The sequence below is a fragment of the Myotis davidii genome, unplaced genomic scaffold (genome assembly GCF_000327345.1).
Source record: "Myotis davidii unplaced genomic scaffold, ASM32734v1 scaffold395, whole genome shotgun sequence".
In the NCBI taxonomy this organism is placed as follows: domain Eukaryota; kingdom Metazoa; phylum Chordata; class Mammalia; order Chiroptera; family Vespertilionidae; genus Myotis; species Myotis davidii.
In genome coordinates, this window is record NW_006287904.1 from 686,736 (window position 1) to 702,345 (window position 15,610).

General features: G+C 46.5%; 1 protein-coding gene across 1 annotated transcript in view; it reads left to right on the forward strand.

Moving 5' to 3' along the window:
- Nucleotides 1–13,773, forward strand: part of TGFBR2 (transforming growth factor beta receptor II) — a 44,671-nt gene extending 30,898 nt beyond the window's left edge. The window contains exons 5-6 of the mRNA XM_015561255.1: nucleotides 8,949–9,076; nucleotides 11,207–13,773. Of these exons, the coding sequence (XP_015416741.1) occupies nucleotides 8,949–9,076; nucleotides 11,207–11,386 (308 nt within the window). The 3' untranslated portion in view covers nucleotides 11,387–13,773. The remainder of the gene's footprint in view (nucleotides 1–8,948; nucleotides 9,077–11,206) is intronic.
- Nucleotides 13,774–15,610: the final 1,837 nt, after the last annotated feature.

Here is a 15,610-nt window from a genome sequence, read left to right on the forward strand (position 1 = left end):
CCTGTCCTTTCAAACCCGATATCCTCTAACCATGAGCAGGAGAGAGAGGGTGTCTCTGTGTCGTTCGCTCTGTCAGGGCAGCCAGCTCATTAGGGCCTCGTGTGAGCTTCCTGCCTTCGTTGTTATCAATGACTGAAGGCCTTTCCTGTTGCTATTTGCTGAGAGTGGAAGAATTCAGCCTAATGGGGAAGAACGTACTTCACCAACTTTTATGAGGCCTAAAAACAGATACAGTATAAACAAGTTTTCCCAAGGAAGGAACAGGATCCCATTTGTTCAGCTGGTCCCAGAGAGCCTTTCATAACCTCTAAGGTAAGAGCAGATGGACGGCTTTGGGGGATCCGGAAAGAGGCTCTCATTCTGTTTGATCGTCAGCCCACAGTCCTGTTTCTTCCATCTCTGCTCAGGCAGAAAAAAAACAAAGTTGTTTATCTATCGTCATTTGGGGCCAACAGAAAGCCTTTCACTCGGTTAAATGTGTGAACTCATTTATTAAGTTCTTTAAAAAAACACACACACACTTTTTTTTAAGAGCATTTTTTTTTTCTTTTTGGGTTGCCTTTTAAAAACTTTAAAGCCAGATTTTTATTTATTTATTTTTTTTAGCCTCGTCTTAATTTCAGATTTGGTTTTTACATTTCAAGAATGTACTCTTGGAAGGTACATAAAGCCTGAAGAGCAATGTGTTCCCTCCCAGCTGCTGTAGAAACACACATGTAAAGACGGGGCTTGCTCTCAAGAAGCGTGTCATTTACTGATGAATCCGACTTTTATTTTGTTCTCCTTCTTAAAAAAACTTGCCCATGCAGACACAATTCTTCCCTTACAAAGAAAATCGATAATAATTCCCTCCACTTGATGTCCGGCTTCAATTGATAAGGTCTAAGGGAGAGGGCAGGGTATAAATGGCTTTCCTTAAGCTTAAAACTTCTTTTCTGTGACTTGAAATACAACACGTGCAATTACTACTTATTTTCATTGCCAGCCTCATTTCAAAAAGGAAATGCGGACTATGCTCACCTTAGTTTGAGGAGTTATAAAGCGATTTTTTTTTAATCAAATAGGGCAACTAATATTCCCATCTAGTTGGTTCTGAGCGAGAGAATGAAGTAGGCTGTGAAGCGGCTGGGGGCAGTCTTGCAGGAGAAAGTGAGCTCCCAGTCTTCCTGCCTTGGAGCAAGTCCATTCTGTTCTCAGGGTTGAGCCCACATTCTTCACGTGGGTGCAGCCCGGCCCTGGCTTGCCTCGCGGGGCTCCTCTCCGCTGGACACTCTTCGTTCTGCAGTCATCTTTATGGACGTGTTTTAGGTCTCACCTCTAGCCTTGGTCTCATGCTGTTACTGGGACTGGGACCCTGAAATGCACTTGTAACCAGGCAAGTGCGGTTTAGCTGTGGTTAGTGCTGCAGGAAGGTAAGGCGGGGGGCACAGGGAACTGAATGCCCACGCTGGCTAAAGGGCGTGTGGCCGTGGGGTGAGGCAGTGAGGGACAGGTCAGCTCTGGAAGGAAAGGTAAGACCCAGGAGTGTCCTCTTGAGTTGCATCTTTTCCAGTCAGCCTGTCCTCTGTGCAGAGCAGCTCAGAGAGCACTATACCGGGGAATCCTCACTCTTATCAGGTGAGAAAATGCAAACAGGCAATAATAGCACCATTCTGAAGCCAATTGGTGCACCCCATTAGCACAAATTTCCACCTAGAAGCTCAAGAGATGGGTTGCCATAACTGAAGAGAGTGGCCAAAGGCGAGAGGCTTTCTGGTGGAGGTGGGTTTGGTCATGTAATAAAACACCAAGGAATACCAGCTACCATGACATGAATCCTAGCTTCATGGATTAGCTCATTTCATCCAGCAAGGACTCTTTGAAGTATGTACTATTTTTTTTTTTAAAGTATGTTGTTATTGAATCAGAGAGAGGAAGGCAGAGAGAGAGAGAAACATCAATGATGAGAATCACTGATTGGCTGCCTCCTGCACGCCCCCTACTGGGGATCAAGCCTGCAACCTGGGCATATGCCCTGACCGGGAATTAAACCATGATGCTCAACCACTGAGCCACACTGGCTGGGCTGAAGTATGTACTATGACAAGCTCCATTTTACAGATAAGAAAACAGAGGCTTCAGGAGAAAAGCTGTACAGCCAGAAATCAAAGCCCTGTCATCTGACTCTAGCCCACAGGCCCTAACCTTCCTAGTACACGCTGGCCTGACTGATCCAGTACATGTTTAATAAATGGCAGGGACAATTACCATTATTTTCTTCGGGATGGGGGAGTCAGCACTACTTTGTGCATCCTGGCTTTTGATGCAGAGCCTTTCTGGAAGTCTAACAAGACAGTTACACATTGAGGAATGTTCAATGATGGCCTCACTTCTGAAAGGTTCTAGTGATTGACCTTCCTGTCTCCCCCGGGTGAATTTCTGTTTACAGAATCCCAAGGCTAGTAAATTCTGTAGCATGTTGCAGGCTCGGTGTCAAGTCTGAGATAACTCCCTTATTCTCACATTTCTCTGAAGATACATTCATTTGTTCATTTATTCACTCAACAAATATTCATTGAGCACCTAATATGTGTCAGGCATTAACCAACATGCTAAGGATAATAGCAGTGAGTAAAACCAGCCTCTCTGCCCTCAAGGGACAGAAAGGCTAATGAAGAGCTAATATTTTAGAAAGACAAGTAATGAACAAGTAGATATCCTATATAATAAAAAGCTAATATGCAAATTGTCCGTTCGACCTGGAGTTCAACTGGGAGTTTGACCAGTGGGTGGGGCCGGCCCACCAACCACCCTCGGTCCCTCCCCCTGGCTGGACCCCACCCTTGCACGAATTCGTGCACTGCACCTCTAGTATACTATAACATCAGGGGTGATTATATAAAGAAAAATAAAGAGGAGATAGGAAATAGACAATGACCGATGCTGTTATTTCAGATACTTCAATCTGAAAGAATAAAAGAGGAAAAAACCAAGAAAGCAGGGTTTTGTAGTTGTTTGAAGAGAGAGCTAGAAAGGTAGGAGGAGACTGGTGTGTTACTTTTCATGAAGGAGAAAAGTGCTGAAATCTCCATTCAGCAACGACAAGCCCAGTGACCGGCTCTTTTACAAAGAAATCTCTGTCCATAGCTTTTAGTTTGTTTAGTCTTCATGCAAGTGTTTGTGGGGTGTGTGGGCGGAGGCAGATGATGGCGGGGTGCCTCTTAGGGCCCCCGTTGGCGAGCACAGCAGGCACTATGTTCATGGCATCCCCAGCCAAAACAGGCCCACAAGCCCACCGACCTCCAAGTCTCTAGCCATTTAGGCCTTTGAATAGAAGCTGACACATAGCAGCTGGCTGAGCGGGTATTTAACAAAGAGGAAAAACACAGCCCCCAGAATGGCTCCTGCGCATACTGTCAGCTTGCCGCAGTTTTGTGAGACAGACAAAAAGTGCAAATGCATCAAAAAGAAAGAAAAGGAAAAAAAATGAGGGGTAGGAGAGGAGGACCAAAGACCAAAAAGACTGGGATGGAAGCACTTGGTTTTGCTGCATTTCAGGGGAGTCTTACTTGGAAGGCAGAGAGAAAAACTCGGGGGCCCTGTTTCGGGGAAAACTGTCAGCAACTTCTCAGCACTGTGAAGCTGGAGCTGCAGTCCGCGCAGCAGCTGGGGGCCAGATGCTGCCTTTCAGAGGAATGGCTCTGCTGTGCAGAGACCGGCCCTGGAGTGCTGCCCAACTGGGAAGAGGGAGGCAAGTGTGGTTTCTCTTCAGGGCCTCCCACACATGCCAGCAACACTTGCATGGACAGCAAACAGCAGAGAAAGTAAAGGAAGCTGCAAGGGTCTGGGAGTTGGGGGGTGAAGGGGGGGCTTCTGTCAGGGACAAGGCTGCAGGGAAAGGCAGGGAAGGGAAAGAAGTCAGAAAGAAGAGCAAGTTCTCAAGCAGTGAAATGAAGTTTCTCAGGAAAGGTGTGTGAGGCCCTCTAGGACAGTGGTTTTCAATCCTCCTAATTCCGCGACCCTTTAATACAGTTCCTCATGTTATGGTGACCCCCAACCATAAAATTATTTTCGTTACTACTTCATAACTGTAATTTTGCTACTGTTATGAATCGTAATGTAAATATCTGATATACAGGATGTATTTTCATTGTTACAAATTGAACATAATGAAAGCATAGTGATTAATCACAAAAACAATATCTAATTATGTGTTTTCCGATGGTCTTAGACGACCCCTGTGAAAGGGTCATTGGACCCTCAAAGGGGTCGCGACCCACAGGTTGAGAACCGCTGCTCTAGGAGATCCTGAGGTGTTGAGCCCCCTGTGCCTGGGTGGGAAACAGCCCGTGGGTGAGAGGGGACTTGGTTTGAGCCAATAGCTGTACTGTATGGGCATCTGCCTTGTGTTGGGTGTCCCAGAGCCTGGAACAAGAATTTGAGTGCATGCAGTTCTTTGGGAAGAGATCTCAGGAAATGCCAACAAGGGACCGGGGAAGTGAGTCATGAAAGGGAAGGAAGCCAATGAGTGGTGTGTTGTCAAGCGGGACCCCACTGTGGACAACTGGAGCTTAACCTTGCTGGGGACCGGGGTGCCAGGTCAAACGTTCACCTCAGCCTCACACCACCTGATTCAGGAGGAAGCTGGGTGTTTATCTTACAGCTCCCATCTGTCTTTGGTCAAGGGCTGCTCCTGGGGCAAGGTGGGAGGGTGAACTGCCAGCTCTCCCCACGTGCATGGAAAGGGTAAGTGTAGAGGGGTGTGTGTGGCCAGTGGTCGGTCCCATAGCAGTTAACAGTGGTTCTCCTTATCCGCAGTTTCAGCTACTGCAGCCATTCAAAGCGATTAAATGGACAATTCCAGAAACAACTCATAAGTTTTAAATTGCACAGTGTACCGAGCAATGTGGTGAAATCGTGCACACAGGCCTGCTAGGGATGGGAGTCATCCCTTTGTCTAGCATATCCACGCTGTTTACGTTCTCCCCACTGTCGGGCCCATCAGAGCCGCGGGATCATCGGATCCACTGCCTTGGCATCTTATTGCTTATATTCATGTCCACCTCGTTTCACGTAGAAATGGCCCCCAAGCACAAGAGTAGTGTTGCTGGCAATTTGGATGTGCCAAAGAGAAGCTGGGAATTGCTTCCTATAAGTGAAAAAGGTGAATGTGCTTGACTTAATAAAGATGAATCACACACACACACACACACACACACACACACGTTGGAGGGTGGCCCTGTGCACGATTTCAGGCATTTGCTCGAGTCTTAAAGCATATCCCCCGTGGATAGGACGGGTCACCGTGCAGAGTAATGATGGAGGGCACTGTCTTCTCTCATTTTGTGGATATGGGAACCGAGGCATAAAGTGCACACATGTCCTATCTAGTTCATGATGGAGCCAGGGCAAACAAAACTGACAATTCCCCACCCTGTGACGCATATTGTTAGCACTATTTGTTTTAAAGGCTAAACTCAGTCTTTGCTTTTTTTCTTAGAGGCATTTCCAGATTTTTTGTAAAGGGTGTTTCTCATTCTAGGTTAGCCAGGTACAGCACTCACTGAACTAACCCCACTCACCCCTTAACTCGCTTCCTCTGCAGTTCATCACAGAAGGGAGGCCTGAGCATTGCTTAATCAAAGGCACACAGAGGAACTCTAGACAATACTGCCTTCACTCTGTTGCCAGCCGTGCCCTGACTTCGTACCTGTGGCTTAAAATGCAACCGTCTCCTTTTCCCCATCTCCCCCACCCCCGGTCCTCTGGCTTCCCTAACCCCAGAACGGTGCAGTGTCCATACATAAGAGCAGTGAGGAGAGGGGTGCGTTTGGTCATCAGTGGTTCTTCTGAAGAGCTTGTTGAGGAATGACAAACCATAACAGCCAACGGGTCCCAGAAGGGTCCCCTTGTCGGGTCCTCTGGTAGGAAGGGTCTCGCCCCGGCAGCAAGGGACACATTTGTCACGTTGGTGACAGGCATGTTCCCAGCTGTGCTTGTGCTGGGTGGAGGAAAAAGAGGTCTCTGAAAGGCTTGGTAGAGAGGAGAAAGCTTCCTAAAAAGGCAAAGCCGTTCCATCAGTGACCGTAATGCCGTGGGCAGTTCCCAGCGCTCTTCCCGGAATCCAGTGTGCCCTTTGGCCTTCATTTTCTCAGCTGTCCAAAGAGGTGCTGGTCACATCTCTGAAGACTCTTCTCTAGCATTCTCTGGCTGACTCATTTGAAACCCTTAGAGCAGCGGTTCTCTACCTGTGGGTCGCGACCCCTCTGGCAGTCGAATGACCCTTTCACAGGGGTCGCCTAAGACCATCCTGCATATCAGATGTTTACATTACGATTCATAACCGTAGCAATATTACAGTGATGAAGTAGCAACGGAAATAATTTTATGGTTGGGTCACAACATGAGGAACTGTATTTAAAGGGCCAGAAGGTTGAGAACCCCTGCCTTAGAGTATCTTTAATAACTTGTATTCCTTTCCTCTGTCGAGATGCAACGCGTATTCCTTGCAAAACATGTAGAGCAATGCCGTGGACCTGTGATCTGTGCTTCTCAAACTGGTTGTTTCGGACTTGCGATGTGGAGGAGGATGGAAATGAGAGCAGGTGGTTAGTAGCTTTAATGGCGATCTGATGTTGCCATGACACCCAAGTGGAATTCATTTTCCTTGTAATTCATTTCTATAGTCTTTCCCGGAAGTCTCACTCCCCATGAACCAGAGCAAAACATTTGCTTTTTGTTTTTGTTTTTGTTTTTAAATAAAGAAATATATGGCTAAGGGACAAACAACAAGGGGAAAATTTAAATCATTTTTAATCCCACCCTTTAGCCTAAGGGGTAGGGAGTTGAGAGAGATTTGCTTTTGTCTATATCTATCCATTTAGTGACTTTGTAGTTTGAATTATCTGCATTTTCTAAAATAAAAATACTTAAAGAAGCATTTAAGCAGGGATAAAAGATATGTAATCCGGCCCCAGCCATTTCGCACTGGTTGGGGAGTTACAAGACACAAGACTCAGCCTCTTCCTTGGGACTTTACAGTTTGGTAGAAGGGCAGAGAATGGAAGAAATAAATGAAAGCAGGCAAAGCAAAACTCAGGTCTCACCCCAAGGGCAGTGCGGGTTAAGTGCTGTGGACCCTTCCAGGCAAAGTGTACGCACAGCAGGGTGGTTTGTGCTGGTCTTTGTGTGAAGGGAGGCCTGCCTTCCACATTTCTCTATTTCCAACTATGTAGAAAGACAACATCTTGCCAGCTCTCCTGATTGGGTGAGGCTGAAGAAGATAAGTATGCAAGCAGGGTTCTGGGAAAGATACCAAATAAACAAACAAGAGAAAGCCATCTATTCTCACAAAATGTCATTTTGCCCTGAAAGCTTCTTCACGTCTTAGCCTGGGAGGGCCAATGAGAGAAAGTTTTACTCATTAAACAGGGTTATTTTGAAGCGATAGGTCAAAAGTCCTACTTCCTTGGGAGAAGAATGTTGAATCCAGCCTACTGCCCCCTTTTAGCTCTGACATGTTTTAGTTCTGGAGTTGTTTCTATCTTATACATTTTCCCGTGCCTCCCTGACATGTACTATTAGCCCACTCACTGGAATTCGTGTGCTGTTTTAAGTAAGATTCAACCGGAGTTTAGACATTGCTGTAAACTGGACAGGATCAACAGGTCACGCATTTACTCACTCCTTCATTCATTCATTCATTCACACACCAAAGCATTTGTTGGGAACCTTTTGTATGGGAGGCCCTCTCATGGGTGCTGGAAATACAAGAAAGAGAAAGAAACTCTGAATCTGCCCTCAATGCTCACAGTCCAGTTGGGTAAGAAAAAGAAGCAGGTGATTATATTAAAATATAACACATGATAAAGTAGGGCTCTGCCCAGCACATCTGATCAAGAATGGCTTGGGGTATATTCAAGAAAGTTTCTATAAAGAAATTGATCTTAGTTGAAACCTGAAGCCCTAGTGAGGGGTTACATCATGTTCTATTATTTTTACAGCATGTCTCACTGAAGGAAAATTACTTTTTAAGCTTTTGTTTGTTGATGTTATTATTAACGTCTCCCCTCTATCATCTTACTGAACAGCATTTTGCAAACGTTTTCTCATCATTGCTATCCTGAGGAGACTTTGTAGACACTTTTTTTCTAAATCACTAATTCCCATGAGAGTATACATAATATACCATTTTAACCATTTTTAAGTGAATAATTAATTCACTAGCATTAAGTACATTCACAATGTTGTGCAACCATTACCATTATCCATTTCCAGACTTATTTTTATCTTCCCCAACTGCATCTCTGTAATCTGCTAAATACTAACCCTCCATCTCTTCACCCTGGCAACCACTGTTCTGCATTCTCTCTTTAAGAATTAGTCTATTCGAAGTACCTCACGTAAGTAGAGTCATACAATATTTATCTTTTTTGTCTGGCTTCTTTTATCGAGCATAATGTTTTCAAGGTTCATCCGTACTGTCACATGTATCAGAATTTCATCCCTTTCTAGGCTGAATATTGCCAGGAACTCAACACCACCTATGAAATCTGTTTTTGTACTGTGGACCATTGTCAGGTTACAAACCACTCTAGTATGTAAGACTGTTTCCACCTCCCAAGAAAGAACCAGTTTTGCTCCATTGGGGGCAACATCACCCCATTGAGAATGCCTGTGTTCAAATGTAAGCTTGATGACCTTGCTGGTCTTACGCTCCACTCTGTCCCCAGCTGTTAGCCCAATACCTAGTACAGAGCAAGCACTCAGTCGTTTGTGGAATATTCCTCAAGCTCCTTCTACAACCACGCCTTCTTTCTTGTTTTAACCCAAGATTAAAAATTGCACTCATAGTCGCAGATATATCTTGACACTCAGTGCCTCAACAGTCCAGCTTTCCCAACGTGTTCCTGTTCCCTGGCTGCAGACACTCTTCTCAATGGTCCTGTGTTTGCCTGCTTTCTTAACAGAAGTGAAAGAGTATGAGCCTCCATTTGGTTCCAAGGTGCGGGAGCATCCCTGTGTCGAAAGCATGAAGGACAATGTGTTGAGAGATCGGGGACGACCGGAAATTCCTAGCTCCTGGCTCAACCACCAGGTAAGGGATGGCTGTCATGTGGGGAGAACCTGAGTGGCCCCTCAGGTAGGAGAGAATTCTGGGCTACTGGGCTTCCATCGGAGGGCAGGTTCCATTGTGTGCTGTGATCTCATTAGGTTTTGTTTAGAAAGAAAATTTCAATCAAGTGGGGTGACTCTGTTATTGTAAGTCCCAACTGGCAGGTAGATACAGCATTCAGAGAGGGCTCACGATCATCATTTGAAGGGCATCTGTCCCATTGTCCAAGGCCCCTCAGTTCCAGTAAAATATTTTGTTTGCGGCCTCTGCCACTCACCTCTAGACCTTTACCTAGGGAGTTTATGTTTTGTTCCCTTCTGAGTTCCACATGTTTTCTTCTGGAAACTTTCAGCTATAGAAGGAAATACTGAGCAGGGAGAACTCAGCAGAGTGTGTCAGCCAGCTGGGCTGAGAGGTGACTGCCTTGCGCCCAGGGCCGCATGCAGGCTGTGCACAGAGCTGAGAATGAAAGAAAGCAAAGAGGAGGGACAGGCAAATGAACAAACAGAAAGTCTGTTTGTTGGGAACATCCTAATGGCTTATTTTTTCTTTTCAAGAAGTGGAGGTAAGGCCATCTATAGCAGGCTAGTCATTCTTAACTTATCCAAACTCTCTGTCGGGGGGCATTCAGGTGAGGGCAGTGGTCAGAGAAAAAGAGCTAAGTGATCGGCTGTGAGCACACACCCAGGAGAGAGCCGTGACTGAAGCATGAGAGGGAGCAGTGTGCCCCATGTCACGGACAGAGCCGTCCTTTCTATGTGGAAAACCTCCTCTTGCCTTGGATGAATCCTCATCCAGTGCAAGCTGGCGCTATCCCAGGTTTTCCCACGGGCAGGCGAATGAATTCGGTTAAGAAACAGAAACAAGAAGTCAGGCCTGAGGGAAGCCAGATGGAGCAGGAGGCCTGGCCCGGGTGGGTCCTGGCCTAGAGCTACTTCCCAGGGCAGAAGCTAATAAAGCTGAGCTCCGGGTCTCGGGCAAGGCCTCAGACTCTGATGATAGGTGACTGTTAGGTGTTAACTCTGAAATCAGAAGGCACTCGTGTTGTTCCTTTCCAACATGCCTCCTAAACTGTATAGTTCTTGTAATGAAGCCATGATTCATGATTATAAAATTCTGGAATTTGCATAATACATTTTTCCCCTTAATGAGATTTGTTGCCCTATTGATTTCAAGTTAATGCTTAATATTTAATTTAATTTACTGCCTGTAATTACAGTGTCAGAATAAAATAAATGTTACTTGTGTACCAACAATAACACTCCACTCTTAACACGGCCATCAATCAATACCGTCAATTAGGTGAATTATACAATTAATCCAACATCATGAACGTGATCCCCGGCAGGGCAGGGAGGGGCTCTGAGGTGTGTTAGCAAAGTTACAAGTAGGGGGAGCGTGCTGGTTCTCAGGGCAGTGCTCGGATTCATCTGTTCCACCAGGCCCACCTGGCGAGTAGTCCCCACAGATAACAGTGGTGAGCCTAATTGTTCAGAGCACACTGCTTCTGCCTACAGGCTATCTGTTTAACCCCAGGCCTGCTTTATTTCCCACAGGACTTGAAATAATAGCAAAAATATTTGCAATGCAAAGTAAACATTCAGGCCCTGGAAAAAGACCCTCCCCAGGGTACTGGGCAGCACTTTCTGGGCGTGCCTTTTGAATGGGGCCATTATGGGGTCAGGTTGAACCCTCTGAAAAGGCCTGGAATCAAAAACAACTGTTTCGCAGGGCCCAGCCTAACGCTGGGGAGGAGTGGGGCAGCTCTGACTGGTACTCGGTCCCGTGATATGGTCCGGGGGGCACTTCCTGGGAATTCTCAGGACCCCAGAAGCCTACTGAGGGTCCTTGTGCTGTCTCTCCATTTCACGACTTATTGTGATCAAAAGGCAGCAGAGCGGACAGGTCCAATGGGTGTCCAGAGCTATGCACAGCCCCCTCGGTCTGCATGCCACTGGCTGGCCTCGCACTGCGAGCGCTCTGTCGAAACGGGTTCAATGCACGGGCTCTTTCCCACATGGCCTGCACTGCAGGGACAAAGACCATCTGGCCCTCTGTGGAGCCCAGCGACGCCCCTGCTCATGTTGCCGGTGGACTTCTCTTCCTCTGCAGGGCATCCAGATGGTGTGTGAGACTCTGACTGAGTGCTGGGACCATGACCCAGAAGCCCGGCTCACGGCCCAGTGTGTGGCCGAGCGCTTCAGCGAGCTGGAGCACCTGGACAGACTCTCGGGGAGGAGCTGCTCTGAGGAGAAGATTCCCGAAGATGGCTCGTTGGGCACCACCAAATAGCTCTTCCAGGGCAGGCTGGGCCAAGTCCAAAGAACAGAGGCAGCGGAAGCTGCCCCTAAGCCGACGGATGCTTCCTGGAAAACCAGGGCTCACTCCCCTCCCTGGAAGCGATGGGACTGAGCAGAAACGGCTGGCCGGGGTGGGTGACATGAAGCATTCTATGCCTTTGACGTTGTCATAGGATAAGCTGTGTTAGCAGTTCCTCAGGAAATGAGATTGACTTTTACAATAGCTAATAACATTTGCACTTTATTAATGCCTGTATATAAATATGGAATAGCTATGTTTTATATATATATCTATATATGTCTATATCTATATATACAGCCATACTCTGGAAAGAGATAAAGAAAAAGATCTAGTATTCCCAGGAAAATGGTTTGATTGGAGAGCTCCAGAGCTGAGCACAGAAGAAGGGATCCATGACAACATTAGCACTTGACAATCACACGTGGGATGGGTGGTTCTCTGACTACATGGCGGGGGAAGGTGGGGCTGGCATTAGGAGAGAGGCTCCATGACCCACAGTCTGCTATGGCCACGATGCACTCGCTTCTGCAAAATCATTCCCTGTGTGCGGGCCCTCATCTGTCCATGGAGCTACTTAAGAGCCCCACTGTTTGGGGACCAGATCCTGAGGCTCCTTGTGCCATTGTTTCTCCTGGACTGTTCACTTGAGTTTCAGGCCCCACACCTGGCTTGGGAACCACCTTCCTCAACTAGCGCAGAAATGTGGTCCCATCTCGAATAGTTTATATATTCTCGAGCCCCATTTTTGCCTTCACTCAGGACAAATTTCCTTGTCCATGAAATTGCTATGCCTTCTACTAATATGAATATACCCTCCTATACCTATATTATTCTTGTTCACTCCCAGCCCTCTCCCTTTCCTAAAAAGGATCAAATCTCCCCAGAGTTCCTTGTGTTTAATTTTTCAGCACGCTTGGTGTGAGTCTCCAGCTTTCTAAGCAACCCCAGTAGCTTGTGTCTCCTGGGCTCCTGAGTGCTCAAGTGTATCTTGGTCTGGTGCGAAGGATTTGAGCTGCGATCCTGCCCCAGTCGGGACTGCTTCCTCGGGCACTCTGAACACGTGTTTTGCTTGGCCAGCGCTGCGTTTCACAAAATTGAGCCAGTTTTTAAATATTTGGAGATTTTACACATACACACACAATCTGGATCCTCAAGTGAGAATAGATAGCAGATGGTTTTCAGTTCTCTCGGACCCACATCATTCATAAAATGAAGGTGTGGACGCACTAATAAAGCTGCTTCACTTCTTGATGTAAACAGTTGCGCTTTCTGCCCACCCCCGCCCCGCCCTGAACCAAGGCCCCCTGTAAGGGATGTGCATGCAAGCATCGTTCCCTGGCTGTGTACTATGACCGATCCCCTCCCTCTCCCCATCTGGTGTTAAGATTTGAAGTTGGCCTTTTTGGACTAACGCGGACCTCCTCTGAGAGGTCCGGCTAGCCCAGGTCGCTCTTGTCTCTATATTAAGAGTTTCCTTCCCCTCTGTATTATGGAGGGGAGTCCTTTTCTCTAAGAAGCTTTCTTCATGATCTTCTTATCACACCAGCCTTCCCAACATTGCAGATTCTCCTAGTGAGGATTCGAGGGTGGGACACAGGAGTCCTGTTTGAAGTTAGGAAATCCACGTGGACGAGAACAAAGAATGAGCTTTAATACTCCATAGGAAACTTGTTCTTCCACAAACAAGTGTCAATGCTGCAAATAATCTTTTTTTTTTTTTTAAGCTACTTATTTTCTGCCAAATATAGGAATGTTAGAGACTTCGCAGTGAGCAAAGCAGCTCTGTGGATTTTGGACGATCTCATCTCATTGGGGTTTTAGCAGACATACTGAAGTTTGGAGTAGGTGGAACTTCTAGGCAACCTGAAAACTTGAGCACAGGTTGGCTACAATACATGGAAAGTGCCCAGAAATTCTGAGCACTTTAAGGCTTGTTGACACCGCCCAATAGCTGTTGCTCATTGACCTCTAGTGGCGAATTTCTAGAATACTGGTCCATTAACGATTCCAAAGAGCTTTATCACTTCTGGGTCATCATCAGCATAAACTGGAATGTAGAATCAGATGATACTGTGGCTTGATTTATGTGTTTTTTTTCTTATTCAAGAAGAAGACCAAGGAATAATCTGTAGTTCCTAAAAATACTGACTTTTTTTTTTACTACTCTACATAAAGGGAAAGTTTTATTCTTTTATGGAACACTTCAGCCATACTCAATGTATTAAAATAGGAATGTGAATGCTATATACTCTTTTTATATCAAATGTCTCAAGCACTTATTTTCATACTGTGCATCGTTCGTCTTTTATATAAATAAAATGTTTATTAGACTGAATAAAGCGAAAGTACTCAGGTCAGCTTCTTGTCTCCTGTTCCTATTCATAGGAGCCAAGCCCTGTAGCCTCACTTGGTTATTTTGCAGTTTATGTAGAAAAATATCACAAGACATAGTCCTCTCCAACTTTTCCATTCACATCCTTCTTCAACTGGCAGCCTCAGGTCCCCTTTTAAAAAAAGCATTCATAGCAGCAGTTCAATAACATGAGATGCTGCTGACGCTGTGGGTGGCCTACCTGTTCCCAGGACCCTAGCAGGTCCCTCTGCATCCCCTGGCTGCTGTCTTAGCCAGTGCCCCTCGCCCCACCATCCAGGGAGCTGCCTCCATCCCCATGACTGCTTCTCCCAGGCGTGGCTCAGCCAAGATTGCTGCTTAAGAGCACGTGCCTCTTTCTTCTATTTCCGCCTTTCTCCAAACGAGCAGCTGGCTGATGACTATCTTCGACTTCTGCCAGATGTCATGCTCCGTCGCTCTTCCTTTCTACCCAGCCACAGTGTCCCACCTGAGGCTTGTAACCAGCTTATCTGCATCACCAGGCAAATGTACCCAGGGCAGTTGGCTCAAGGTCATTGCTTTCCGGTGACAAAGCACGTGTGGTTTTTCTGCCCCAACTTGAAGCTTTCTCTTTTGGAATTGGACATCCTGTGGCTTCTTCCGAATTATCAGCTGGGTGCTGAACAGTTAAGGTTCTGCAGAGTTAAGAAGGTCATGCCTACCTCAGGGCTTCTAAACCTCAGCACTACTGACACTCTGTGTTAGATGATTGTTTGGGGAGAGGCCTGTCCCTTGCACTGTAGGTTGTATAATAGCATCCTTGACCTCTGCCCGCTAGATACCAGTAGCACCCACCCCACAGTTGTGGCAACCAAATATGTCACCATTATTGCCAAATGTCTTCTGGGGGAGACAGAAACTGCTCTAGCAGAGAATCACTGAGCTAGGTGATGATGTGGTCCCACGCTACTGTGGGCATTAGAGACATATCTGAGCGAGTAGTTGGCAATTTTAGTGGTTACTAATTTTAATAGTTACCTGCTCCTCCATTTGCCAGCTATTTGACCTGGGCAAGTGACATAACCTTTCCATGCCTCAGTTCCTAATGGGATCTTATGTGCCTCCACCTAAACAGGATACTGTCGTAAGAGGAAATACATGCAAGGCTCTAGGACAGCCGTGGGCAAACTACGGCCCGCGGGCCGGATCCGGCCCGTTTGAAATGAATAAAACTAAAAAAAAAAAAAAAGACCGTACCCTTTTATGTAATGATGTTTGCTTTGAATTTATATTAGTTCACACAAACACTCCATCTATGCTTTTGTCCCGGCCCTCCGGTCCAGTTTAAGAACCCATTGTGGCCCTCGAGTCAAAAAGTTTGCCCATCCCTACTCTAGTTTTGTCTTGACCCTGGAAAGCCTTCCTATGGCCAATTCTAAGTTGGTGTAGTATGCCAAATGCTGCTTTCCCAAAGCAGGTTTCAAGGTAACCCGAGAGAGCATTCACCATCCACGGGAGAACCAGGCATGTACCCAGGCCTGCCCATGAGGAAGGCCCTGTCCTAAGAGGATCGATCCCCTGGGGCAAACTCTCCTTTGCCGGGACCTGCTGTGAGAGCAGGTACTATCCTCCACCAGCTCCACAAGCTGGACAGCGTGCCCGTTTTACAGATGAGAAATCATGTCCAGAGGACTCCAGGAAGAAGCCTCAGATCTCCAGGAGGTAGAATCTGGGTGCAAAGCCAAGTTGTCTTAAAATGGGAATTTGGAATAAGTTGGAGTAACAGTTTGGAATGATGCTTGGTTCTCTTTATTTATGCTGTCTCCTGTGGGAACTGGCCTGCCCAGTGGAATGAGGGCCAA